At 48.4% G+C, this 25,337-nt stretch overlaps 2 protein-coding genes across 4 annotated transcripts in view; one reads left to right on the top strand and one right to left on the bottom strand.

Annotated features, from left to right (window-relative positions):
• Rab37 (RAB37, member RAS oncogene family) overlaps window positions 1–25,337 on the bottom strand; it is a 66,539-nt gene that overhangs the window by 19,017 nt on the left and 22,185 nt on the right. The gene's annotated exons all lie outside the window — the stretch shown is intronic.
• On the top strand, window positions 9,393–24,824 carry Cd300lf (CD300 molecule like family member f). Of its 3 annotated transcripts, none has more exons than XM_057776881.1 (7): window positions 9,393–9,556; window positions 15,937–16,275; window positions 17,887–17,947; window positions 20,889–21,058; window positions 23,319–23,341; window positions 23,683–23,820; window positions 24,228–24,824. In XM_057776881.1, exons 1-7 carry the CDS (start codon window positions 9,514–9,516, stop codon window positions 24,381–24,383), a joined length of 930 nt encoding a protein of 309 aa, XP_057632864.1. In that variant the 5' UTR covers window positions 9,393–9,513; the 3' UTR covers window positions 24,384–24,824. The 3 variants fall into 3 exon arrangements, with proteins under 3 accessions (XP_057632864.1, XP_057632863.1, XP_057632862.1); XM_057776880.1 differs by having other exon boundaries at window positions 17,842–17,947; XM_057776879.1 differs by having other exon boundaries at window positions 17,830–17,947.

Below are 25,337 nucleotides of genomic sequence, written 5' to 3'. Positions count from 1 at the left end.
CTTTCCTGACGAGGGCTCTTCATCTTCTACCTCCCAAATGAAACTCAGCTGGGCTTTCGTTTCCTCCTGGATTGAAGAGCACCATTTAATTGCTTGTGAATAGTGGCTTAGTTAATTTGCATCTCGCATTGAACTTCCCCAGGCTTCACAATGTACTTCCTAGAGAGAATCGTCTAGAGGAGCCTGCATGCCCTGGTTCACTTCCTAGAGGACACAGCAGACACAGTCCTTTCATCTTGGGCCCCCTTTTCCTTTACAGTGTAAAGAAGCCTGTGGGTCTTGCTTTTCTCACTGTGATACTTTGACCTTTGTGGACTGTGTGAGTTCTGCTCTTCAGACCCAGCGGAACTCAGGCTTAGGGCAGAGCCTGCTCTCAGTTGGTCTTTTTTACCATCAAGAATCTAGCCGGGCAGTGATGGCGCATGCCTTTAATCCCAGCACTCGGGAGGCAAAGGCAGGTGGATCTCTGTGAGCTCTGTAGACCACCCTGGTCTACAAGAGCTAGTTCCAGGACAGGTTCCAAAGCCACAGAGAAACCCTGTCTTGAAACAAAACAAAACAAAACAAAACAGAAAAAGAACCTACTGATGGGGCTGGAGACATGGATCAGTTATTAAGAGCACTTGTTACTCTTGCAGAGGATCCAGTTTGGGTTCCCAGAGCCCTCATGGCTGCGCATAACCACCCATAACTCTAGTTCCAGAGGACCTGATTGTAGAAGGAGCTGTGGGCAGCGTTCCTGCCGCCCGGCTCCCGGCCACCTGGCTAGCTTATGCCCTGAAATAACAACACACAAACTGTATTCATATTAACACTGCTTGGCCCATTAGCTCCAGCCTCCTACTGGCCAACTCTCACATCCTTATCAACCCACCTCTATTAATGTGTGTAGCACCACGAGATGGTGACCTGCCAGGAAGATTCTAGCGTACGTTCATCTTGGGCTAGAGCTTCATCGCATCTGCCCTGGAGAGGAGAGGCATGGCGTCTGCCTCACTTCCTCTTCCTCCCAGCATTCTGTTCTGTTTCCTTCACCCACCTATGTTCTAACCTGTCAGGCCAAGCAGTTTCTTTATTAATTAACCAATGAAATCAACAGATTGATTTAGGACACTCCCATATCACCTGATGCCCTTTTTCTGATCTCCATGGGCACCAGGCATACATGTGCTGCATATATAAAACTGCAGACAGAATACTCATACACACAAACTAAAATAAATAAACCCTCTAGAAAGAATATATTTACAGTTGTGCTGGGAGATTTATTTTTGTGTGTGTGTGTGTATCTCCTGTGTAGCTGTGTTCTAGAACTCATTATATAGACCAGGCTGGCCTTGGGCTTTTAGGAGTTCTCTTGGATCCGCTCCGAGTGGTTAAGGACAAGCCTCATTGACTACTTTCCCTTAAAGCCACAACCTCCTTAGACCTGTCTATTGTCTAGGTTAAAAAAGTTATTACATTTCATTATTTATTTATTTGTGTGTGTGTATGTGTGTGTGCGCGCACATGCCTGCACATGCTATGGCACTCGTGTGTGGAGGGCACAGAACAATTGACAAGGTATTGCTTTCCTTCTTCCTCCAAGTGAATTCCTTCTCTCCTTCCACCATGCTGTTTCCTGGGGTTGAACTCAGGGTGCCAGGCTTGGTGGCAGACACCTTTGTCAGCTGAGTCATCTCTCTGGCCCTTATTGTCCAAAGTTCTTAGCATGATTTCTTTTTTCTAGAAAAAATAATTTTTAAAATTTCTTTAGTGGCTGAAGCTGGGCCAGCAAGATGGCTCAGTGGGTAAAGTGCTTGCAACTCTGAGAAGCCAAGATGATCTTTGGAAGTCATGAACAGATGGAAAGAGAGCTGACTCTGTGCTCTGGTAGCCACACTTGTGCCTCAACACACACACACACACATCATGCATACACACATACACACGCACATACACACCATGCTTTCACACACACACACATGCACACATATCATGCTCTCTCACACACACACATACATCATGCTCACACACACATATGACCAATAAGTAATAAAAACAAGTTAATGAGTCCTGGTTGGACCCAAACCTCTGTGTCAACTCTCTGCACTTCCTCCCCCTCTTCTTCCTTCTCTTCGGCCTTGAGAAAGTTTCACTTGTATCTCAGGTGGCTCACGGTTCCTGATCCTGCTGTCTCCACCTCTGAGCTCTGGAGTGGCAGGTGTGCATCACCATGCCTGGCTGGGTTGCTTTTCTAAGTCATTTTATTAATGTCTACCTTTGTGTCTCCACCGTTGTGAGGTAGTTTATAGCAGACCCACACGTGCCAAAGGTGCTTAAACGGTCGTGTCTGAGAAAGGGCACAGGACAGAGAGGAAGCGGGGAGGGGGCAAGCCCAGGTCAGATAGCCAGCAGTGCATTCAAGCCTTACATTTAGTTTTACCTTCCTGAGTGTCAAGACAAAATGGGGAACTGCGGGTTTCTGTGGCATTTGTGTGACAAAGCCTATTTGACCGATGACTGTTCTCTCCAGACGTGTGACACTAAGAGTCATCAGTGACAAAATGAACAGTGCCTTTTTTTGCGGGCGATGCGAAGCTCTTTTGCTGATGCTGGAGCCCCACAGTAAACCCCAGTGCTGCGAAGGCCTGCCTGAGCCCTGGACCACCACTGAGTGTTGCTCTTCTGTGTGCAAATCACTCAGTGGCCACTAGGTGATGGGTGGCCGGCCCTCTTTGCTCCCGAAGTGTCTTTAAACGAATTCCTTAAGCAGACAAGAAGTTCAGATGCCATCAAGATCACTTCGTCTGGGGTTGGGGCTGAGGTTCAGTGGCAGAGTGCTTGCCTTTCCCCTTCCCTTGTCACGGGGAGGAATCTTACGTGATTCACACTTGGATGTGGCTGGCTTGAAGTCTGATACTTCGGGTGGTCTTCAGCTGTGTAATTAGAAGACTATAAAAGCAAAGCTGGTTTCCTTGGGGAAAAAGAAATTTTACGTTGAGACTGTAGCCTATTGGACTAGGTGGGATGGTGCATACCTCTAACGCCAGCCCTAAAAGACTAACACAGGAGGATTGCAAGTCAGAGGCCAGACTGGAGCCATGCAGCGATCAGAGTCCAAGTAGGGCTGCAATGTGACCCTGTCAAACAAACAAACAAACAGAAACAGACACACAAACACCTGCAGCCTCAGCTCTCACCCGAGAATGTCCAGGCTTTGATGGCTTTCACTATTTTGGTCTTTGAACTAACCAGACTCTAAAATCATATAATCCAATTTCTTAGAACAAACTCCTGAACGAGGTTCAATCCTTATTGTCAGCTTGACTGAACTGAAGCACCCGGCACTCCTAAAGGACATGCCTGCCTGGCTGTGCCCATGAGGGAATTTCCAGAGAGGATTAACTAGCTTGGAAGACCTACTCCAAATGTAGGCGGCACATCCCCTGGGTTAGAACCCAGATAGAATGGAAGGGAACTTGGAGAAATCCAGGTGGATTCTGGTATTTCCTAGATTCTGCTTCCTGGGTGGCCATGCAGTGATCAGAGTTCCTCTGTTTCACATTCCCATCCCTCGATGTTCTGCCCAAGAACGTGGGACCAAGTGGCCATGACCTCAACTCTCCCAAGCCATTAGCCAAATAATTCCTTCTTCCCTTAAGTTGTTCAGGCAGTTTGGTCGCAATAATGAAGAGCTAGCTAATATACTGTTTGTGCAGTGCTAGAGGAGTCTGGCAGATGACTTCATGTCCAGTAGCTTGAGAATGCTTGACACTGGCTTGGGTTTAGTGAGCGGACTTCCATAGTGGGAACAACCAGACTTCTGGAGAGCAATTGACAGTTTCAAAGTTACCGAAGCAAATTATTTTGGCTCTCTTTGCAGATGTATACAAAGGTGTGTGTGATAAAGGGGCTTCACAGGAATGTTCATTAGAACAAATGACTCAACAAATAGGTACTAAGGAAACAAACTCTAGACTATGCGTAGTAGAGATGTAGAGATGAAGAAGATGGGCCACAGAGGTGGTTCACTGGGCAAAACTGCCTGCTATGTGTATTAGTAACTTTTCTATGGCTGTGAGAAAAAGTGACTTATAGAAGGGAGGGCTCATTGGGGCTTGTGGTTCCAGAGGATAAGAGGCCATCATGGCAGGACAGAGGTGTGGCTATGCCCAATCCTTGGGTGTTCCACAGAGCATCTCGGGGCCAGGCATCCTCTCCATCATGCAACACAGCTCACAGTGCCTTAGACTGCTGAAGCCGGACATCAACGTTTCCCTTTCTGACGGTGCTTCTTTCATAGGACGGTTTTTCTCATGACAGACAATAGCATGTTAGGTGGTGTGAGTTTTTCATCTGCCGTGGGAAAATGATCTTGCACCCTCTAAAGATTTGTCAGTTGCATTGGTTTAACAGAATGCTGATTGGCCAGCAGCCAGGCAGGAAGTATAGGTGGGGTGATGTGGGAGTCCCCTCTGTATGCTGTGATTACCATTAATGAATAAAGAAGCTGCTTTGGACCTATAGCAAGGCAGAACTTAGGTAGGCAGGGAAAACTAAGCTGAATGCTGGGAGAAAGAGAGCCGAGTGAGGGAGAAGCCATGTAGCTGCCATGGGAGACAGGTGCCGGATGGAATTTTAGCCGGTAAGCCACTGCCACGAGGCAATGCAGAGATTAATGGAGATGGGTTAAATTAATATGTAAGAGTTAGCCAATAAGAAGCTAGAGTTAATGGTCCAAGCAGTGATCGAATTAATACAGTTTCTGTGTGATTATTTTGGTTCTGGGAGGCCAGGATGAAGAAGAGACCTCTTCCAACAGCAGGGTGACCAGAAACAGGAGAATTCTAGGAAGAGGAAAGGCTCAGTCTGCAATTGTCACCCAGACACAGAGGAAGCAAGATAAGAATGCCTCACTGATAAAAGATACCAAACCATGAGGCTAGATAGACAAGAATTATTGGCTAATTTAAGATATAAGAGTTAATAAGAAGCCTGAGCTAATAGGCCAACTAATTTATAATTAATGTAGGTCTCTGTGTGTTTCTTTGACTGAACATCTGCAGAACTGGATGGGACAGAAGCTTCTGTCAACAGACATCAGTTTGCCAGTCTCAGTTCTGGGACAGACCATGCATTTCTGTAGGAAGACATTAGATGAGGGAACTATAAACCCCAATACTAACAATGATCTCTCCTGGTGATGAGATTAGGGGTAATTAAATTCTTCCTCTATTTCCTAAAGTGAGTGTGTTACTTTAGTAAGTAAATGTGCTATTTTGAAGTTTTTATTTTATTTTTAATTACACGTGTTTGTGTGTCTGCTTGTGGGTATGTGCACATGTGTGCACCTGCATGTGGAAGCCAGAAGAGGGCGTTACATCTCTTGGATGTACAGATGGTTGTCCAGTCTGTGCTCTTAAACGTGAGTCATCTAGGCAAAGGTACTATTTTCAGTTAGAAGTCGCAAGAGTTTCACAGTTCTCGGGCTGTGATCTGAATAGCATTAAGAAAACAGTGAGCCAGGCAGTGGTGGCGCACGCCTTTAATCCCAGCACTCAGGAGGCAGAGACAGGTGGATCTCTGTGAGTTCGAGGCCAGCCTGGTCTAGAAGAGCTAGTTCCAGGACAGGAACCAAAAACCTATGGAGAAACCCTGTCTCAAAAATCAAAAAAAACAAACAAACAAACAAAAATAAACAGTGAGGAGGGAGCTGCAGGAAGAGAGGCAGGAGGAGCCAGGCACAAGGTCTGTGAGGGAGACAGATGGGAGTGCACAGGAGTCAGGGACAGCTTAGCTTTACTCTATCTAACAGTACTATGACGCAGCAGAGAACTGCTCCAAACTCAAGGGCACAATCTGAGTCAGAACTTGGTCTTGGTGACCATGCAGCCCTCACCTGGGCTCCCTGACATGTCTAGGGTCTGCCGGCTGGTGGCCAGCGCAGCTCAGCTCTTCTCTCTTTGTCTCTGGTGCCCACTCGGCAGGCCAGTGGGTTCCTGGCAGAAGCAGGAAGTACAGGAGGAAATAGGGGGCCCTAAGCTAGGAGCGAGGCCCCACACATCCCTCTTTGCTGTATTCAGAGCAGGCAGAACAGGTCACGAGTCTGCCATGGGCTCAAGGGAAAGCAGACCCTCTCTTTAGAGAGGGAAACTCTGAGGTAAGGTGATGTGAATCCAAGGGAAGAATAACTACAGATCCACTTCTGGCCTGAAGCTGACGCAGTCAATGCTGGGACCCCCTGAAGGAAAACGTTTCCAGTATGAATAATACATTTGGCATGGGGACTTGAAAGGAGCCCCATCCAGTTTGGGGTGTGACAATTCAGCTCTACTGGCTACAAGACAAAGCTCTAGAAGCTCCGCTAACTGCAGCTGAGGAGGGGAGCAGGAGGGTAAAGAGCCCCAGCTGTGGTGGCAGGGTCAGCATTCGGGGGACATGTCCGACACAGGATGGCTGAGATGGTCACTTCTAGTCACTGAGAGACTTAATTCTGTGGGTTATTATTATTGTGTGTGTGTGTGTGTGTGTGAGTGCCACATGCACATGCCCGTGAAGGCTAGCAGAGAGCATCAGACCCCCTGGAGCTGGAGTAACAAATGGTTGTGAGTGTTTGACATGGACACTGGGAACCAAACCCAGGTCTTCTAGAAGAGCACCATGTTCTTTTGACTACTGAACCATTTCTCTAGACCCTGTTTTTAATTTTGTATATGTGTCTATGCCTGGGTATGGGTTTGCAAGTGAGTGCAGGTGCCCATGATGGCCAGAAGAGGGCGTAAGATTTCCCCTCAAGTTGTAGTTCCAGATAGCTGTGAGGTACCTATTGTAGGCGCAGGGAACTGAACCTGGGTCCTCGGCGAGAGCAGTATGCGGTTTTAACTGCTCAACTATCTCTCTAGCATCTCCACCTGGCTTAGCCTTTGGCTATTAGCGTCCATAGTACACTTTTCCTTTTAAAGTTATTTTTACTTATTTGTTTGTTTGGTGCATCGTGGGAGGGAGTGGGGCAGTGTGTGTCACAGCATGTGTGTGTGTGTGGGGAGGGGGGCGGTCATAAGATAGTCTGCAGGAATCAGGCTGTCTCCTGCCACCGTGTGGGTCTTAGGAACTGAACTTAAGTCATCAGGTTTGGTGGCAAGAGCCTTCACTCACCGGACCCCCTGGCCGGCTCTGCAGTGCCCTTTGGGTGGAACTTCTAGAGTGGTGTAGATACAATCTGGACCGCAGCCTTATGCGAATGACAAGCTCTCCACCACCAAGGAACTGCCCTCTCGGTCAGGGATGCTTCTTCACAGGAATGGGGTGAGTCCCAAAAAAATCATGTGTAGTTTTCAAGTCCAAAAGGATCAAGAGGGCAAACGTGTGTCCTTATATCCAGAAGAACCCTATGGACAGCACACAAATGCACAGGAACACGTAGGCACATATACATATGCACAGATAGACATGTGTACACATAACATTACCTATCACATACAGACAATACACATGTATACACAGCTCCCTCCACAGGAAATAATACATACAATGTGTGTGTGTGTGTGCATACACGTGAACATATTTTTTTTCTTTTTTTGGTTTTTGAGACAGGGTTTCTCTATGTAACAGTCCTAGCTGTCCTGAAACTAGCCCTGTAGATCAGGCTGGCCTCGAACTCACAGAGATCTACCTGCCTCTGCCTCCCAAGTGCTGGGATTAAAGGCGTGCGCCACCACTGCCCAGCTTTATCTTTTGTTTTTTGAAAGCACATTTTGTAAACATGGTGCCTTAGGGAAGGGAGATCTTCAATTTTCCATTCTATAGGAACTCACGTCTAGCCTGGAACTTGCACTGTGGTTGAGGCTGGCCTTGAACTCCTGATCCTCAAGTGTGCACCACCACGAATACCTTCAATGCCCTGTTTCACCAGTGGGGATATGGCAGCCTGGGAGGTAACTGAGTTATGCCGAAATCAATGGCCAAGCCAGGGTCTGGCCCTCTAATAGGTCTTTTAGGACACGGGGCTTCTGAATACCCTGACTCTCTCAGAAGTCCTTGTTTAAGGGGTAGTCTCTCCTCGTCACTCACAACCTCTTGGATAAGATGGTGTTCTTGATTCAAAGGTTCGCCCTCCATCTTGGATGGGTCAATCTGAGAGAACTAGAATCAGAAGGTCTGGTCATAGGCTCCTGACAGACAGCTGTTTGTTTGTTTGCTTTTTTCTTTCACTCCTAGACCCTCCATGAGCCCACCCCTTGGTTTTTAGGGCACCCCTAGCCTGTTGATCACTTCCTTTAAAGTCACCCCCTATGCTTCGCAGAGGATGTCTCCCTCAGCATACCCGAGCAGTGCCCTGGGCAGAGACCTGTTCCATCAACAATGGCCACTGAGCCCATGTTGACTTTGCTTTATGGTCTAGGAACATGTAAAGTAAGTGGTCATCTCTGGCCACATCCTGGAAAGGCTGTGGCTTATCAGCACCTAGAGTTTTCAGTGTAAACAACCCTCCCACAAGCCTCCGATAGCCTTGCTAGCCTGACCAGGGCTTGAGGGCACTGTGAAGCCAAGGTGTCACAGGGTGTGTGTGGCACCTACCAAAAGAGACTCCTCTCTAAGGGCTTTCTGGAAAGGGGTGTGTGTGACAGACTTCAAGGCTGGCCTTTGTTCCCTTCGGATTTGGACGAATGGATACTTGGAAGGGGGTGTGGGAGCGAGGCTTAGGAGTTATGAATAGCAAACTGGTTTCTTTGGGGGTGGGGTAACCACAGGGTGTTCGCTAAAGTTCTGGGGAATTGGGTTAACTTATCTATTATCCAGTAGGCTGGGGCAGATGGACCAGTGTGTTCTCAGAGCAGAACCCCACCCCCCTCCATGACTCTGGGTCGGTAGATTCCTGTTTATATATCCAAATTACCTGAAGCCCTTTCTTTGCAATTTTGTAGTGGTTGGGGGTGCTGCGGACCAAACTCAGGGCCTTGCTTATGTTAGGCAGGAGCTCTGCTACTGAACAATACCCTCTTCCCTTTTTTTAGACAGGTGCTGTTACATAGCCCCGGCTAGCCTTCCACTTACTATGTCGCTCGGGTTCTTATCAAACTTTCAGCTCCACCCCCCCCCCCCCGTTTCTGTCCCTTGAGTTCTGGACCTACAGCTGTGCCCCAACACCCCTGATGAGGCTGGGGTTTGACAACACCTCAGCTTCCTCCATTCCAGTATTCTAGAATCTCTCTGCCGATACCCTTCAGTCTCTGGTCTTCAGGGCTCGAATCGCGGGATCTGTAGATACAGAGCAGAAGGTCCCCGGTTCTCTTCTCAGAGAAGTCGCTCTGGCTCTGGGCAGGGTGGTGTTTCTCAAAACCGACTTCTTGCATTACATTTCACTCGCTCTACCTCGTTCCTCTTTTGGTTTTATTCACCAGTGGGAAGTGGCTGAAGGAGGAAGTGTCAGGGAGAGTGAGGGAAATCGGAGTACCCAGGAGACGCAGGAGCTGAGCATGTACCTGTGTTCGCAGACAGGCTCCACCAAGGAAGGCAGAGGGGTGTGAGAAGATGCACCTGGCGGTGCTGGTCCTCGTCCTCTCCTGGATCTCAGGTGAGCTAGCAGATTCCTGTGAATACTTCAGCAACTAGAGGAAGCGCTTCTCTCGAGAACCAGGGAGCCCAGCAAGAAGGTGTCCTTCACATACTGCCCCGTTGTTGTGGGGCCTTTGTGGCAGAAACACTGAGCGCTTAAACCCAGTTCCAGACCACCGTGTGGGGTTGATCATATTGAAGGCAGACACCCTGATGGGCCCTCCTGGTCTTGGAAAGACGCAGAGCCCTGGTTGCTCAGGAGAATCCATGAGGGGGCTGGGTTGTTATTTTGTGACTGTGCTCTTTTAAGGGAAGGCTGTGGGGAAGAAGTGAGTGTGGGAGTAGGGGCCTGAAGGAAGGAAAGAGGGGATCTGATATACAAAACTGATGGAGGGGTGGTTGACGGCGGCTGAGACAGAAGAAAACAGCAGAAATGGTGGAGGGCCTGAAAAAGGTGAAGAGGAGGCAGGAGACAAGGCCAAGGCAGGGCTGGTAGCAACTTTCTGGTGTATTTCTTGTGTTTTGTAATGGGGGCCGCTCCCTATGTAGCCAAGGCTGGCCCTCTAACTAGTGATCCTCCTGCCTCAGCCTCTGTCTCCAAAAAGATTTTCATTATGGTTAATAACAGTAGCAAACAGAGTTAGGGCGCAGAAGGGGGTTTTCTTGTGTTGGGGTTATAGGCTGCGCCATCACTCTTGGTCTGATGGAGCTCTAAGTGGATGGATACAGTTTTGATTTCAAACAAAGAGAATTTTCTGTTGAACACAGTGATACAGTTCTAGGTGTGGTGGCTCACGCCTTTAATCCCAGCACTCAGGAGGCAGAGGCAGAGACAGATGGATCTCTGTGAGTTTGAGGCCAGCCTAATTTACATACCAACTCCAGGCTAGTTAGGGGTATACCATGAGAGTTCATCTTGTAATAAATCACACAAAATAATGGGTTCATTGTGTCATTTTTTTTCATATGTGTATATCAGGTACTTGGACTGTGGTTTTCTCTTGTCTTCTCCTCCATTTCTGCTGATTCCCCTCCCTTTCTAAACAGCCCCTTCCACTTTCATGTCTATTTTGTTAAAAAAAAAAGTCTAGATTTTTGCATATGAGGGGAGACATGTGTTATTTGTCTTTTTGATCTGGCTTATTCTTTTTAACAGGCTGATCGTCAGTTAAATGTATTTTTTTGCCAACATAATCATGTATATGTTTATCCATTCACCTGTCAATGGGCTTTGGCCCATGGCTTGGTTGTTTGGCTAATGCTGCAGTATAAATAGATTTACAGTTGCTCAACCTGTGGGTTGTGACCCTGCTGACAAACCTCTATCTCCAAAAGTATTCACATTATGATTCATAAGAGTAGCAACATTACAGTTATGAAGTAGCAACAAAAATAATTTTATGGTTGGGAGTTACCACACCATGAGGAACTGTATTAAAGGGTCCGCAGTCTTAGGAAGGTTGAGACCCACTGCTCTAGCGCATGCAGACCACAGAAGGGGTTTTCTTGTTTTATAGTCTGGTGGTTTCCACTGTGCCATTGGGATACTCCTCTTGGTTTGAAATAGTATCAGCAAAAGGCTTTCAATTCTACACCCCTACTGCAGGCATTTCCCAGGACTCTAGAATCTTACACCTAAGCACGTCCTCAGCGTTCGTATTTAGACATTTCAAATGTGGGGGCTGGAGAGATGGCCCAGCAGTTAAGAAGGCTTGTTTCTTTTTCAGAGGAGCCAGGTTCGAGGCCTAGCACCCCGTATTGGGAAACTCACAACTGCCTGTAACTCCAGCTCCAGGGGATCTGATGCCCTTTTTGGATTCTGTGGGAACTTACAGTCACAGGCACATACCCATAAACCCATACACACACACATATGCACATAAAAAAAGAAAGAAATTCAGGCATAGTAAGACCCCGACTTAAAGAGAAAGAAGAAAAGAAAGGAAGAAAGAAAGATTTTAAACAGCTTGATCAAATCTTCCCAGATCCCTGTCTTCCCTGAGCTTTTTTGTCTTAGTGTTTGGCAATTCCATATTTACTTAGTATTCAGGCCGTACCTGGCCGCATCCATCTCCAGTGACCTCCTCCCCGACTTTGAATTAAAATTCTAAATCCTTGCAGATGGCTTACTAGGTACTCACCACCTGATTCCTTTCTACATAGCACCCCCGTTCCCCCCCTTTCTCCCTTGCATCCTTGCCTGGTTCATCTCCCTTCCCCACATGGCTTTGAACATACTAGGTTTGCTTGGGCTCAGAGTTTTCTGTCCTATTTGCTCTGAGTGCTCTTCCCTAGGTCCCAGGCTCCTCACTTCCTCCCTGTCTTCATTTCTCACCGTGGTCTTCACTGGGGAAATTAAATAAATTAATTAAAACTGCCGTTCCTCTGGGGGTCTGGCCCACTCCACTCAGGAGGCACAGACAAAGGGGGTGGAGCTCTAGATCATCCTCACCTACAGAGTCCAAGACTTGAATATGCGAGACTCTGCCTCAAGAGGAAAGCACACACAAACAAACCGAGTCCCCCCCCACCCCCGCCATCATCTGTGCCTCCCTCCCACATCTTAGTAGAATGGAAGCTCCCAGAGGGCAGAGACCTTTGTCCCTAAAGCCATAGTGGGTGCGACTTAGGCAAATAGCAAGCAGGAGCTGCAGGAATGAATGTGTCCTTTGGAGCAGTTGCTTTCAGCATTGCTCTTCCCGACTGCCTACCTTTCTAGAACTGAACAACTAAGATGACTATCTTTTGTTTAAAGATTTTATTTACTGTGAGGTGTGTGCATGTGGTGTGTGTGTGTGAAAGAGAGTGCACACATGTGTACAGATGCCAGAGGAGGCCAGAAGAGGGTGTTGGAACCCCTGGAGCTGGAGTTATAGGCCACTGTGAGCTGTCTGATGTGGGTGCTCAGAACTGAACTTGGGTTCTTTGCAAGAGCAATGTGTGCTCTTAGTCTCTGAGTCATCTCTCCAGCTCCCAAGATTCTTACAAATAACTGCAGTGGGTGTATATATAGTTGATGGACATGTGCAATGGCAAGGCCACTCTGGAAAGCAATTTGATGGCTCTTCAGAATGTTAGCTATGGTATAGTCACATGACCGAAGTGAACTGCAAATACACACCCGTATAAAAGCTAAGAATACAAATGGACATGAGGCCGGGAGGTGGTGGCACACACCTTTAACCCCAGCACTCAGGAGGCAGAGGCAGGTGGATTTTTGTGAGTTCGAGGTCAGCCTGGTCTACAAGAGCTAGTTCCAGGACAGGCCCCAAAGCTACACAGAGAAACCCTGTCTCGAAAAACCAAAAAAAGGGACATTATAATGATATTAATAATCCCTAAAAGGTAAGATTGATCTAAACGTCTGACCCATTTTCTTTTTTTTTTTTTTTTTTTTTTTTTTTTTTTTTTGGTTTTTCGAGACAGGGTTTCTCTGTGGTTTTGGAGCCTGTCCTGGAACTAGCTCTTGTAGACCAGGCTGGTCTCGAACTTACAGAGATCCGCCTGCCTCTGCCTCCCGAGTGCTGGGATTAAAGGCGTGCGCCACCACTGCCCGGCTCACGGCACACCCACACCATAGAACATTACTCTGTTAAAACCAGACTGAAGTATTAGTGACACAGGCTACGGTATGGATGGACCTCAAACGCGCAATGCGGCGGGAAGAAGCCAGCTACCACCGTACACTGTGTGATGTGTTTCATATGAAATGTGCAGATAGGTGAGTCCATGGGGCCAGGAAGGGGAGCAGGGTTAGCGGCGAGAGGGCTGTGAGACAGGCACCCGGCGAGGCAGCTGTCAGTGGTGTGAGACAGCTCTTTATGCCAGCAGAAGAAAAGGAAGTTCTCAGGCTGGGGAGATGGCTCAGGGGGTAAGAGCACTGACTGCTCTTAGAGAGGATCCAGGTCCAGTTCCAGGGGACCTGACACCCTATGTCACCAATGCACATAAAATACAATTAAATAAATTATTGTAAAAAGAGAAGAAGTTCTGGAGTTAGACAGCAGAGACGGTCATGAAGTTGTGGATGTCCTAAAAGCCACCGTGCTGGGTGTGTCACTGTGTGTGAACTATGTATCAGTTTTAAAGGCAGAACAAGACGGATCCGAGCTTTAAATGTGCAGTAGTCTGACAAACAGTCCAACACCTTCCTCCAGGCTAGGAGGACTGAACCCAGGACCTCACATATGCCAAGCAAGCACTCTAACAACCAAGTTATATACTCAGTCCCCGTGTTCTTGCTTCTTATGAAACTTACAAAGTTTCCCTACATAATCCAGGCTGGCCTTGAACTTGCTGCATAGTTCACACTGGCTTCTAGAAGTGCTAAGATTACAGGCGTGTACTACCATGCCTGGAGCATAGGTCTTTGTTGTTTTTTACATTTATTTGTGTTTATGTGTGTATGGTGGTGGTGTGTGGAGTGTTGTGTGTATGTGTGCATGTGTGTTGGGGGCATTTGTGTGAGTGGTTGTAAATGTGGAGGTCAGAGGACAACTTTCAGGAGTCTGTTCTTCCTTCTACCATGTGGGTCCTAGGGATAAACCCAGGCCATCAGGCTTGGTGGCAAGAGCCTTTACCCACTGAGCCATCTTACTAAGGTGGGAACACAACATGTATCTTCAGAAGAAACCCCTCTCACTTGTGACACTGCAAGGCAGGAAGGACAGTGTGGAATCAGCATGGAGTGGACACAGGTCAAAAGGGCAGAATGGAAAAATCCATCTGGAACTCACAAGTGAGAGGCTGTCTCTAAGAATAAGGCAGAGGGGTTAGAGCTGTTAAGAGTACTTGTTCTGTGCCGGGAGGTGGTGGCGCACGCCTTTAATTCCAGCACTCGGGAGGCAGAGGCAGGCGGATCTCTGTGAGTTCGAGACCAGCCTGGTCTACAGAGCTAGTTCCAGGACAGGCTTCAAAGCCACAGAGAAACCCTGTTTCGAAAAACAAAACAAAACAAAAAAATACTTGTTCTTGCAGAGGGCTCATTTCCCAGCAGCCACACAATGACACACACCATCTGTAACTCTAGTTTCAGGAGACCTGACACCCTCTCCTGGCCTCTGAAGGCACCAGGCATTCATGTGGTACACAGACATAAAGGCAGGCAAAACATTCATACATATAAAATAAAAATCAATTAAAAAAGAATAAGGCAGAGAATGATAAAAGAAGACACTCATGCTTTCCTCTGCTGTGTGCACATTAACTCAGGCTCATGCATTAAACATACATGTGCCCCCACCTATACACCATACGTACACACACATATGCATTCATGTTTGGTATAAGGAAGTGAGGTAGAGTAAGTGGTTGTTGACTCAATCCCATTATGTAGCCCAGGCTAGCTTTAAATTCATGGTCCTCCTGCTTCAGCCTCTTGACTGCTGGGATTAGGTGTGTGTAGCACCACACTAGGTAAGACCAAACCTGTCGGTGCCACACCTGGCAGCATCACACCGGGCAACACCACACCTGTCGGTGCCACACCTGGCAGCACCACATCTGACAGCACCACACCTGGCAACACTACACCTGGCAACACCACACCTAGCAGCACCACACCTGGCAGCATCATATCTGGTAGCACCACACCTGGCAGCACCACACCTGGTAGCACCACACCTAGCAGTGCCACAACTGGCAACACCATACCTGGAAACCCCACATCTGGCAGTACCACACCTGGCAGTGTCACACCTGGCAGTACCACACCTGGAAGCACCACACCTGGCAACACCATATCTGGCAACACTACACCTGGCAACACCACATCTGGCAACACCACACCTGGCAACACTATACCGGGCAATACCACACCTGGCAGTGCCACACCTAGCAGCACCACACCTGGCAGCATCATATCTGGTAGCACCACACCTAGCAGCGCCACACTTGGCAGTACCACCTGGATGTTGTTTATATATTATATGTTGTTTATATACGTGTTTATATATACATATATATGTACATATATATACATATATGTGTACACACACACACACATCTTATATGGTGCAGAGAGGGCAGATGTTCAGATGTTCAGGATGAACCAGGGTTTTGCCCATACTAGGGTCTCTATGTAGTCCTGGCTGTCCTGGAACTTGCTTTTAGGCCAGGCTGGCCTTGAATTCAGGGACATTTATCTGCTTGTCTCTGCTGAGTGGTGGAATTAAAGTCTTGCTCCACCATGCTTGCCCATTTTTTTTTTCTTTTGAGAGCTGTAATTGTTCAAGATTTTTTCTGACTCCTCTTGACTCGGCAGGATGTTAAGGGACAGCAGGCAGCCTGTCTTGGAGAAGGGGTGTTCTCTGACCACTATTCAATTAATCATGCTTTTGGAACTGGCACTGTATGCCCTTGGAGGGGGAGATCAGTGGTGCATGGGTTTGTGTTTTCCAGGCTGCTCCACTGCTCAGGATGCAATCACAGGTCCAAACATGGTAAATGGTCATGAGCAGGGCTCCTTGACTGTGCAGTGCCGTTATGACTCCCACTGGAAGAATTACAAGAAGTACTGGTGCCGAGGAGCTGTTTGGAAAACATGTGAGATTCTGGTTAAAACGGATATGGAGCAGTTGGTGAAGAAGGACCGAGTGTCCATCAGGGATAACCAGACAGACTTCATCGTCACAGTGACCATGGAGGAGCTGAGGATAAGTGATGCTGGCATTTACTGGTGTGCAATTGAGAGAAATGTATTTGATCCCAAATTTCAAGTTAATGTGAACATTGGCCCAGGTAAGAATGTGTGTACATCTCTTTAGGTGCCCTTTTTTTGTCCCTTTGGTCCCACCTAGAGGAATTAGCTGTCACTCATGAGCTGTTGCACTGTGCAGGAGGTCGAGTCCTGAAGTCCCCTACACTCTTGATAGACTGTTTGGGGTTGGGACAGGGCTTCTCCTAAACACCTCCTGACTCCCAGGCTTCCAGGCATTTCCCTTCCTCTTCTCTGCACAGCTTCATCTTTAGTCTATGGCTAAGAGAGGACAGGGTGGTTGTCCCCAGCTCTGGCTCATAGGCCAAAGATACCACTTTCTGTGGTTCCTGGAGTTCCAGTTTTTGCCAACGCTTTCCTGGAGTCCCATAAGGAGGTACCCAGCTCTCCAAGGAGCTCAGGGTGCCGTTACCTGGTGCTGTGCTCACCCCCACTCTATCCATCCTGAGGGAAAACATACCAACCTAGTTGGGGTGTGGTGATCCAATTTCCAAGGTCTAGAAAGGCCTTTGCACACAGTTGCTTTTCTGATGTCTGCAGTCTCCCGAGGAGCCCATTTGTGCCTTTAGCCTAATGATATTCTTTGTGAGTGCTTCCAGAATGCAGAAACTCTTGGTGGTGGTGGTGGTAGGGTCAGCTCTGAGGTCTTCGTGCATCGGCTTGGAGAGGTTTCTCTCTTGAGCTCTACTCTGCCACCCTCAGACAGGCTGCTAGCCCCAGGTCATAGGACATTTGTAGGGTGCAGATGCAGATGAAGGCAGGGCTACCGTCTCCAGGACTCCCTGAGGTTCAGTATGGCACAAAGCTTGCATTATCTTGCTGACAATACTCTTGAAAAAGGGTATCCCCATTATTGAAACTTAACTTGTCCCAAGTGTCTTTTTGACTGTTAGGATTTTCGTTTTGCTATCAAAGGATTTTTACTTTTTTTTTTTATGTATATAGATAGGTGCTTTGTCTGCACGCACGCATGTGCACCACATGTGTGCCAGGTGTCCATGGAAGCCAGAGGAGGGCATCAGATACCCTAGAACTGGAGTTGCAGATGGTGATGAGCCATCATGTGGGTGCTGGGAACTGAACCTGGGTCCTCTGCAAGAACATCGTGTGCTTTTAACTGCTGAACCATCTCTCCAGCCCCAATATTAGCTGTCTCCCCCACCCCCGTAGTATGGCCATGACCTTAGAAGTTTTGAAACTAGGTTATGTTAGCCACTTTTCAAGTTCCCTGTCTGTTTCTGTCCTTGTCTGATAAAGCTGGGGGGAAGTGTTGGCTGAGGCACTGTCATAGCAAATGGGGCATTCATCTGGGTTTTAGCTGCTCCTGTTCTGAGGCTCTCCCTGGCTCCCTCCAGGGTCCCACCGTTCCCCCTGGACTTGTGCCCAGTCCTACCTGCCTCAGGAGCTCTGGGCTCTCTTAGAGGTCAAGAGGACAGTAGCAGTTCAGCTATAGTTGCTTGCCACAGCCCTGCTCCAGAGTCCTCTGGTTGGGATGGCCCACACTCCCTCGCAGGCTCAGAGCAAGAGCAGACTGTGATGGGTGGTTGGAATAGCGCTGTAATCTGTCTTATGCCAAGCACCCACTACAGCATTGACCACGCTTCCCACCACCTCCACCACCACCATGTTCACAGAGACCGTTGCTACGAACACCACCATGTTCTCAATGATGACCAGCTACTACTCTGATGGCAGGTAAGCCAGTTTGGATGATGTCCTCTGCGGTCCACTTAGCCCCAAGTCTTCTAATGGTGGAGTTTCTGAAATCTCAGACTCCATCTGTATAGTTAAGGATGCTGGCCCTCCCAACTTGCCTTCAGTTCCCAGTGAGCCCTCATCCTGGAACAGAGGGTAATTTATAGGTTTGTTGGTCCATTTGTTCATTGATTTATCCTACTTTAACTGGAGCTAATTTCTTACTGGTGGGCCTGTGTTGGGTTCTAGGGACATGGAAGTAGTGCTTGGTGGGAGAGAGATATTCATTGGAAGTCAGCAAGAGCAGCATGGCTAGATGGTGTGTGTGTGTGTGTGTGTGTGTGTGTGTGTGTGTGTGTGAGAGAGAGAGAGAGAGAGAGAGAGAGAGAGAGAGAGAGGGGAGGGGGTTGTCAGGCCACAGGGATGGCTTTTGGTTCAACTTCTAGGAAGTCATGGAGAACTTGTGGAGGATTTGATTCCCTAGAGCAATTCAAACGGATGTTAAGGGGGTTGGAGAGATGGCTCAGTGAAGAGGACCTGGGTTCGAATTCCCAGCATTCACATGCCGGTCACAACCATTTGTGACTCCAGTTTCAGGGGATTCAATACCCTCTTTGGCCTCTGAGGACTCGCACACATGCACCACACACACACACACACACACGCGCATGCACACACACACACAAATAATAATTGAATTACTGTTAAAATAAGAACCGTGATATTGGTGATGCTGGTAGGTCCTCAGTGTCTCTAGACCAGGAGGCAGCTTATGAAGGGATTTCTTTCCCCTTCCCTCCCTTTCATTTTCTACCCCACCCCACCCCGCCACAGAGTCTCCTTCCACCCAGACTGATCTTGAATACACCCTGGAGCTGAGGTTGACCTAGAACTTCTGGTCCCTCTGTATCTATGCTGAGTGTTAGGTGTACAGGTGCAGGCCCCCACATCCTTCTTAAGCCTGCGGTTCAGTTCAGAGCCTCATGCAAGCTAGTCAAGACCTCTTCCGACCTCTTCCTCCTGAACTATATCCTCAGCTCTGCCTAAAGTTACCTTTGGCCCAGCCTGCGATCACTCCATGAAAGGGATGGATACATACGAAGTGGAAACAGACTAGGCGGCTTCCTCTGTGAATCTTGATTCTTTTTTTTTTTTTTTTTTTTATAACGTCAGACCTGGTTTATTCTTTAGCAACCTGCCTAGATCCCTGCAATCAAAGAACTTTCTTGAATCAGAGAGGCCTCTTCTCGTTTCTAGTTTTTGCTCTCTTTGTTCGCATAACTTTGCATTTATTTATTTTTAAATAATCAATTAATGTATCTTATGTATAGGAGGGTTTTGTCTGCATTTTTGTCTGTGGACCGCTGTGTGTCCTCAGAGGCCAGAAGAGGGAGTTGGATCCCCAGGAACTGCAGTTAGAGATGGTGATGAACCACCATGTGGGTGCTGGGAATCAAACCCAGGTCCTAACCACTGAGCCATCTGTCCGGCCTCTTGACTGTGCTTTTGCATCATCCAAGGGCCCCTACTGCAGTCCTTTCCACAAATCCTCATGGAAGATCCCCAGTCTTTCTCCCATCAGGAACCCCTTCACTCCTCTCCCTGCTTTGCCCTCTGTTTTGAGACTTTTGTTTGCTTCTGTTTTGCAGTGTTGAGGACTGAACTCGGGGCCTCAGCACCAGCTAGGCAAGTGCTTTATTACAGAGCGACTCCCATGGCTTCCAAATGGCTTTTAATTAGTAGTAACTGACGATTGCTCCCTCCACCATGTGCGAGTGTGCGCATGTGCACATGTGCACGCGCCTGTGTGTGTGTGTGTGTGTGTGTGTGTGTGGTCCAGACAACCTGCAGTGTCGTTTTTCAGGTGCTGTCTTTTTAATTTCAATTTTTATTTTTGAGTCAGAGTCTCCCATTAGCTGGCGCTCACCAAGCGGTCTAACCTGGCTGACTAGGAAGCTTGGGGGTGGGGGTTGGGGTTTCTCCTGTCTCCACCTCCTAGCACCAAAATCTCAGGAGCATATCACTATGTCTGGCTTCTTAATGTGGGTTCTAGGGGTTGAACTCAGGACTTCATACTTGTAAATCAACTACTTTGTTGACTAAGCCATCTCCCCAGCCCACTTTTTCTTATAAGGTATTAGATTAAAGCCCATCCCCATGAACTCACTTAGAGACCCATCTTCAAATCCAACCACAGGTACCAAAGGGAGAATCAGTCCCAAAACTTTCTTCTAGCCTCTGTGGCTGGCAGCAATGATTTTTCTATTTATATATTTTTAGAAAATATTTATTTTTATTTTATGTGTATGAGTACTTGCCTACATGCATGTCTGTATATCCACCGGTATCCCGGGTTTGGAGCCCACAAGAGGGCTTCAAATCCCCTGGAACTGGACGGTTGTGAGCTACCATGTGCAGGTACTGGGTTAAGAACAGCAAGAACTCTTAGCCACTCGGCACCTCTCCAGCCTTAGTTGGCAGCAATGTGGATGTGCTTGACTTGTAGCTGTGTTACTTCAGTTCCTGGCCCTGTCATATGGCTTCTCCCTCTGTAAGGAATGCTGGTGTGCACCTGTAATCCCAGCACTTGGGAAGCAGAGGCAGGAAGGTCAGGAGTTTAAGGTTGTCCTTATTTCCATATTGAGTTTGAGGTTAGCCTGGGCTACCCAAGATTGTGTCTTTAAAAAAACAAAACCAATGAACCAATGAGGGCCTGCCTAGGATCTGGGAAGCCTGACTCAAGCCTCTGGTTGGACAGTTCTGGTGAGGCTTCTAGACACAGGCTTTGAAGGAACCCGGAATGAGAATCCCCTGACTGGAAACCAGAGTTCTGCAGGCCATAAGGTGTTGGTCCTGCCTCTGCCTCCAGGTGGTTGGGATTCAGTTCAGAGGATGGGAGGCATAGGCCTGGGTACATATGTCTCCTGCCTGCTCCTTCTAGTCCTGTCGGTGACAGCGGTGACAGCGGTGACAGCGGTGACAGCGGTGACGGCGGAGGTGGTGATGTTCTGAGTCTCAGTGTGCTCCTCCCGGTCATCTCTGCGGTGCTGTTGCTTCTCCTGCTGGTGACCTCGCTCTTTGCTTGGAGGATGATGAGGAGACAGAAGAAAGGTGAGGGTGTCTGGCTCTGAGGCTGGGGCTGGTTGGGTGGTGCGGGCTGATGGCTGGCCCCGCCATCTGAGAGCTGGCCTGAGGGACTATCCAAGCAGTTTGGGAGAGGCTGTGCCAGAAAGGCCACCACCAGCTAGCAGTCCAAGAGGCTGGAGATGATCTGGAGCTTGAACTTCCCTGGGAAGATTTGGGGTCAGCTGCCTGTTCCGCACACACTTGCTCCTCCCTGACTGCATTCTTTCCTGTTTCCTAGTTTGGGTCAAGGTGGCAGAAGTTGCAGTGACTTTAGGAGGGCAGTCCACTCTAGGGAGATGTGGTTGTGAAGGAGGTGCCAAGATCACATGGGAGAAGAAAGACACACACACACACACACACACACACACACACACACACACAGTATCCGTGTATGTGTGCTCTACCCATACATGTGCGAGTATGTTTTTCCAGGCATCAGGATCAATGTGATCCCAGCTTCTGCTTGTCCCCTGCCCATCAGCCCCTTTCTCAGCTGACCTACTCATTCTAGGTGCCCCTGCTTTTCAGGAAGAGCCCCTCCCACTCTCTCAGAATCACAAGGTCTCTCAGATCACAAGGTCTGGCCTCAACCAAGCCCTTTCCTGTCTGGCTTCACTTCCACATTCTCAAGAAGTTGTAGAAAGTTTCTCAGAATGCCCAGGGACCTGAGGTGTTCCCACCGCCCACCCCCACTCCTACCCCATCTCACGTCTCCTCCACTCTGTCCCCACCCTGAGCCCGGGAGACTTACACTCTCAGAAGACAGACTAGGTTCTTTTGTTCATTTCAAGACAGAGTGAGTGCCAGGACTGCACAGTGAGACCCTGTTTCAAAAAACAAACAAACAAACAAGCAAGCAAAAGGGCAGGGTCTTACTATGTAGCGCAGGCTGTCCTGGAGCTTATTATGTAGACCAGGTTAACCTTAAACTCACAGAGATCCACCAGCCTCTGCCTCATGAGTGCTGAAATTAAAGGCATGCACCATCACGGCTGGCTAGACTAGGTTCTTTTAAATAATAATAAAATAATAATATAATAATAATTTTAATTTCTATGTATGTATATGTGTGTGTATACATTTATACACCCACATATGTATACCATAGCACATGTGTGGCGATCAGAGAACAACTTTGAGGGTTGGTTTTCTCCCTCTACTCTATGGGATCTGAGAATTCAACTCCGATGCCAGGTTCAATGGCACATACCTTCACTCACCAGGTCATCTTGCCGGTCCCAAGACCCTGGTTCTTATTCATCCCTTCTGCTCCCAAATAGGTTGGCTGAGACCCAAGTTTAAGTTTTTTCTCTTTTCCTAGGCATCAGGTCATTTGATCCCCAAAACTGGGGGTAATCCTTTGTTTCTCTTTTTGTCTCCAGAGCAAGGGGTGGGATGTAGACAGGGAGAAACGTTAAGGGTAGAAAAACATTTATAAAATCCAGCAGTCTCTCTTTTCCCCACTTCCCCCCAAAAGCTGTGTCCATACCATGCTGACTTAGCTCAGGTATCAAGCTGGGGGCAAAACGCTCAGCTGTCAGGTACAGCCAAGCATCTGTAAGAGGCAGGCCCAGCCACTCTGTGGCTCCGAGCCTGGCTGAAGATGAACTAGAATTCAGTATTAGATGAAGGTGGTGGGAGGGACAGGTGTCATGGGAGGAAGGACCCATGGTCCAGTTGCTAGCAAGGACAAGCGTGACCTTGAAGGTGACGGAATGATGGTGAGAACAAGCAAAGTTATGAATGAAACCCAGGATCCTTCAGGGAGAATCTCGGCTCTAGGAGAGTTGGCAAGGCCACATTTGCACAGTTCTGTGAAGTTGGGGACAGGTTCGTTAAGGTCTCTATTTCTAATGGTCATCTCATCTTTGAGATGAACAGCATCACAGAGTGTGCCTCCTAAAGGGTCAGAATTTGAAACCAGACCTCCTGTCTCTGAACTAGACCTTGCTTTGCCCCACTCTGCCCACCCTGCTCTGCCCGCCCTGCTTCACCCCACTTTTTTTCTTTGCGCACAAGAACCTTGCAAGTCAAGTCATAGCCGGGCATTGGTGGTGCAGGCATTTAATCCCAGCACTCAGGAGGCAGAGGCGGGCAGTTCGAGGCCAGCCTGGTCTACAAGAGCTAGTTCCAGGACAGGCTCCAAAGTTACAGAGAAACCCTGTCTCAGAAAAAAAAAAAAAAAAGAGCCTTGCAAGTCTCAAGGATAGGTTTTCTAACTTCAGATTTTTCTTTTTCCTTTTAGCTGCTGGGCCACACCCAGAGCAGGTAAGCATCCTAGAGTCCAGACATCAGCCAGCAGCCGCTTCTTTTCCTCTTTTCTTATTTTCCACCTCCTGGAAGCCTCTATGTCCAAATGCATCAGATAAGCCACATACAAAAGTATTGACAGACTCCTGGTCCCTACAAGCTGGGGGGGGGGGGAATGAGGGACCTAGAAACAGTCAGAAGGGAGGAGGCCTGGGTAGATAATGGGGGCATGGGGAGCATAAGGAGCTAGGAGGAGGTGAGTACAGGAAAGCAGAGAGGCCCACGTCCTTCTGCAAAAGTAGAACCTGTTTCAGCAGGCTGATTCTGCAAATGTGCACTTCCTGTGTCCCCAATCCCAGGTATCGCAGTCTCTGGAGGGTGACCTCTGTTATGCAAACCTGTCCCCTCAGCAGCCCAGACCCTCCTCTCAGAAAAACGGTTCCTACATGACCTCCTCTGGCAAGGCCTACCAAGAGGAAGTGGAATATGTCACCATGGTATGTCTTTCACGGGCCGCGGAGATGTGAGGCCGTCACTGCCCCACCCCCTTGGAAAGTGCACTCTGTGCCCATGTGAGGGTGGGGTCTGAGCAGATCTAACAGGTTTCAGAAGGGTTTCCACACCCACCTCTCAATCCTGCAGACTTGGGACTGTCTAATGTGGTCCTAACACTAGACAGGGAAGAGCCACACTGGCCAAGTGACTCAGGATCCTGTAGGAAGTGGATGTCCTGGGGGCAGAGGTGGGACTCTCTTGTGTAGTGACGGAAGGTTATCTGGGGTTCCTGACAGAATGGAGGGAAACTGGAGCCCTGACCTACCTCTTCTGAGGACTTGTCTCATTGGGTGGTCACTGCTCCCCCCACCCCCCAGCCTTTCTGACCTTGTGATCCTCTGTATCCCAGGCTCCCTTTCCCAGGGAGGAGATTTCATACGCAGCTCTGTCTCTGGTGGCCTTGGGTCAGGAGCCCATTTACAACAACACTGGCTCCCATGTCACCCGCCTTCCCAGCTCGAGCCTTGAGGAGTCCACGCAATATAGCAGCATCAAGAGGCCGTAGCCCGTGGCCATGCCTTGATCTTGGACCCTGAAGAAGGCCTGGGAGCAGGTCCCAGCACATCTGCCTCCGTACCTGCTTCCTTACCAGGCCGAATGGGTGGCCTGGACTCCGTTCATTCAGCCCTCACGGCCATTAGCTCTACCTCGAGCTTGGAGCCCAGGCTCGGGACTCCAGGGAATTCAGTGTCTTTCTCCATCTCCTCTTACAGTCAAGATACCTTGGAGAGAGAGAGAGAGAGAGAGAGAGAGAGAGAGAGAGAGAGAGAGAGAGAGAGAGAGAGAGAGAGATGCATGGTGGGAACAGAACAGAAGGGATGCAGGAAGAACCAAGAGCCAAGGAAGGCAAATATCAAATTGTCTCTTGGGTGAGACCTCCAAGAGGAGTTAGGCCTGAGCTGAGTTTGGAATTGCCTGTACTGCTGGTTTTCAGAAATGTAAAATAATAAACTTTGTTGTTTTTATTTATTTGTTTACTATTTATTTATTTATTTATTTATTTGAGATAGGCTCTCTCTGCATTGCCCTTGCTGTCCTGGAACTTTATAGACTGTTTTAGTCATTATGTAGACCAGCTGGCCTCCAACCCTTAGAGATTCACCTGCTTCTGCCTCCCAAGTGCTGGGATTAAAGGCGTGTGTCACCACGCCCAACTAAGTTGCCTTGTGTTAAATTAAGCCCCTGGCTGACGGTTCCAAGGGCTACAGGAATTCGAACGGCAGGTGCCCTTCTCTGTTTCACATACAGTATTGAACTTTCATAACGGTACTTCGGTCGCCATCCCATGCTGCAGGTGAGGAACCCCTCGTGTAGAGAGGCTAAGAGACTTTGTGCGGAGCTTTATGGCTAGTACGCATGTGAGATGGATTTCAACCCGGAATGGGCGTCAGGAGTCTTCGCTAGTACCCTACCCTGTTTGTATATGAAGGGAAGGGTTTGTGTGCATGTGTGTGCACGT

The sequence above is a fragment of the Chionomys nivalis genome, chromosome 7 (genome assembly GCF_950005125.1).
Source record: "Chionomys nivalis chromosome 7, mChiNiv1.1, whole genome shotgun sequence".
Lineage (NCBI taxonomy): Eukaryota > Metazoa > Chordata > Mammalia > Rodentia > Cricetidae > Chionomys > Chionomys nivalis.
The sequence above is the reverse complement of the archived record's forward strand: the minus strand, read 5'-3'. Positions and strand labels throughout refer to the sequence as shown.

Excerpts from the sequence above, each read along its gene's own strand:
- Cd300lf (XM_057776879.1), top strand. The coding sequence starts at position 9,514 with ATGCACCTGGCGGTGCTGGTCCTCGTCCTCTCCTGGATCTCAG. Across the intron at positions 23,342-23,682 it reads CTGGGCCACACCCAGAGCAG|GTATCGCAGTCTCTGGAGGG; the intron begins GTAAGCATCCTA and ends CCCCAATCCCAG. Across the intron at positions 23,821-24,227 it reads AAGTGGAATATGTCACCATG|GCTCCCTTTCCCAGGGAGGA; the intron begins GTATGTCTTTCA and ends TCTGTATCCCAG.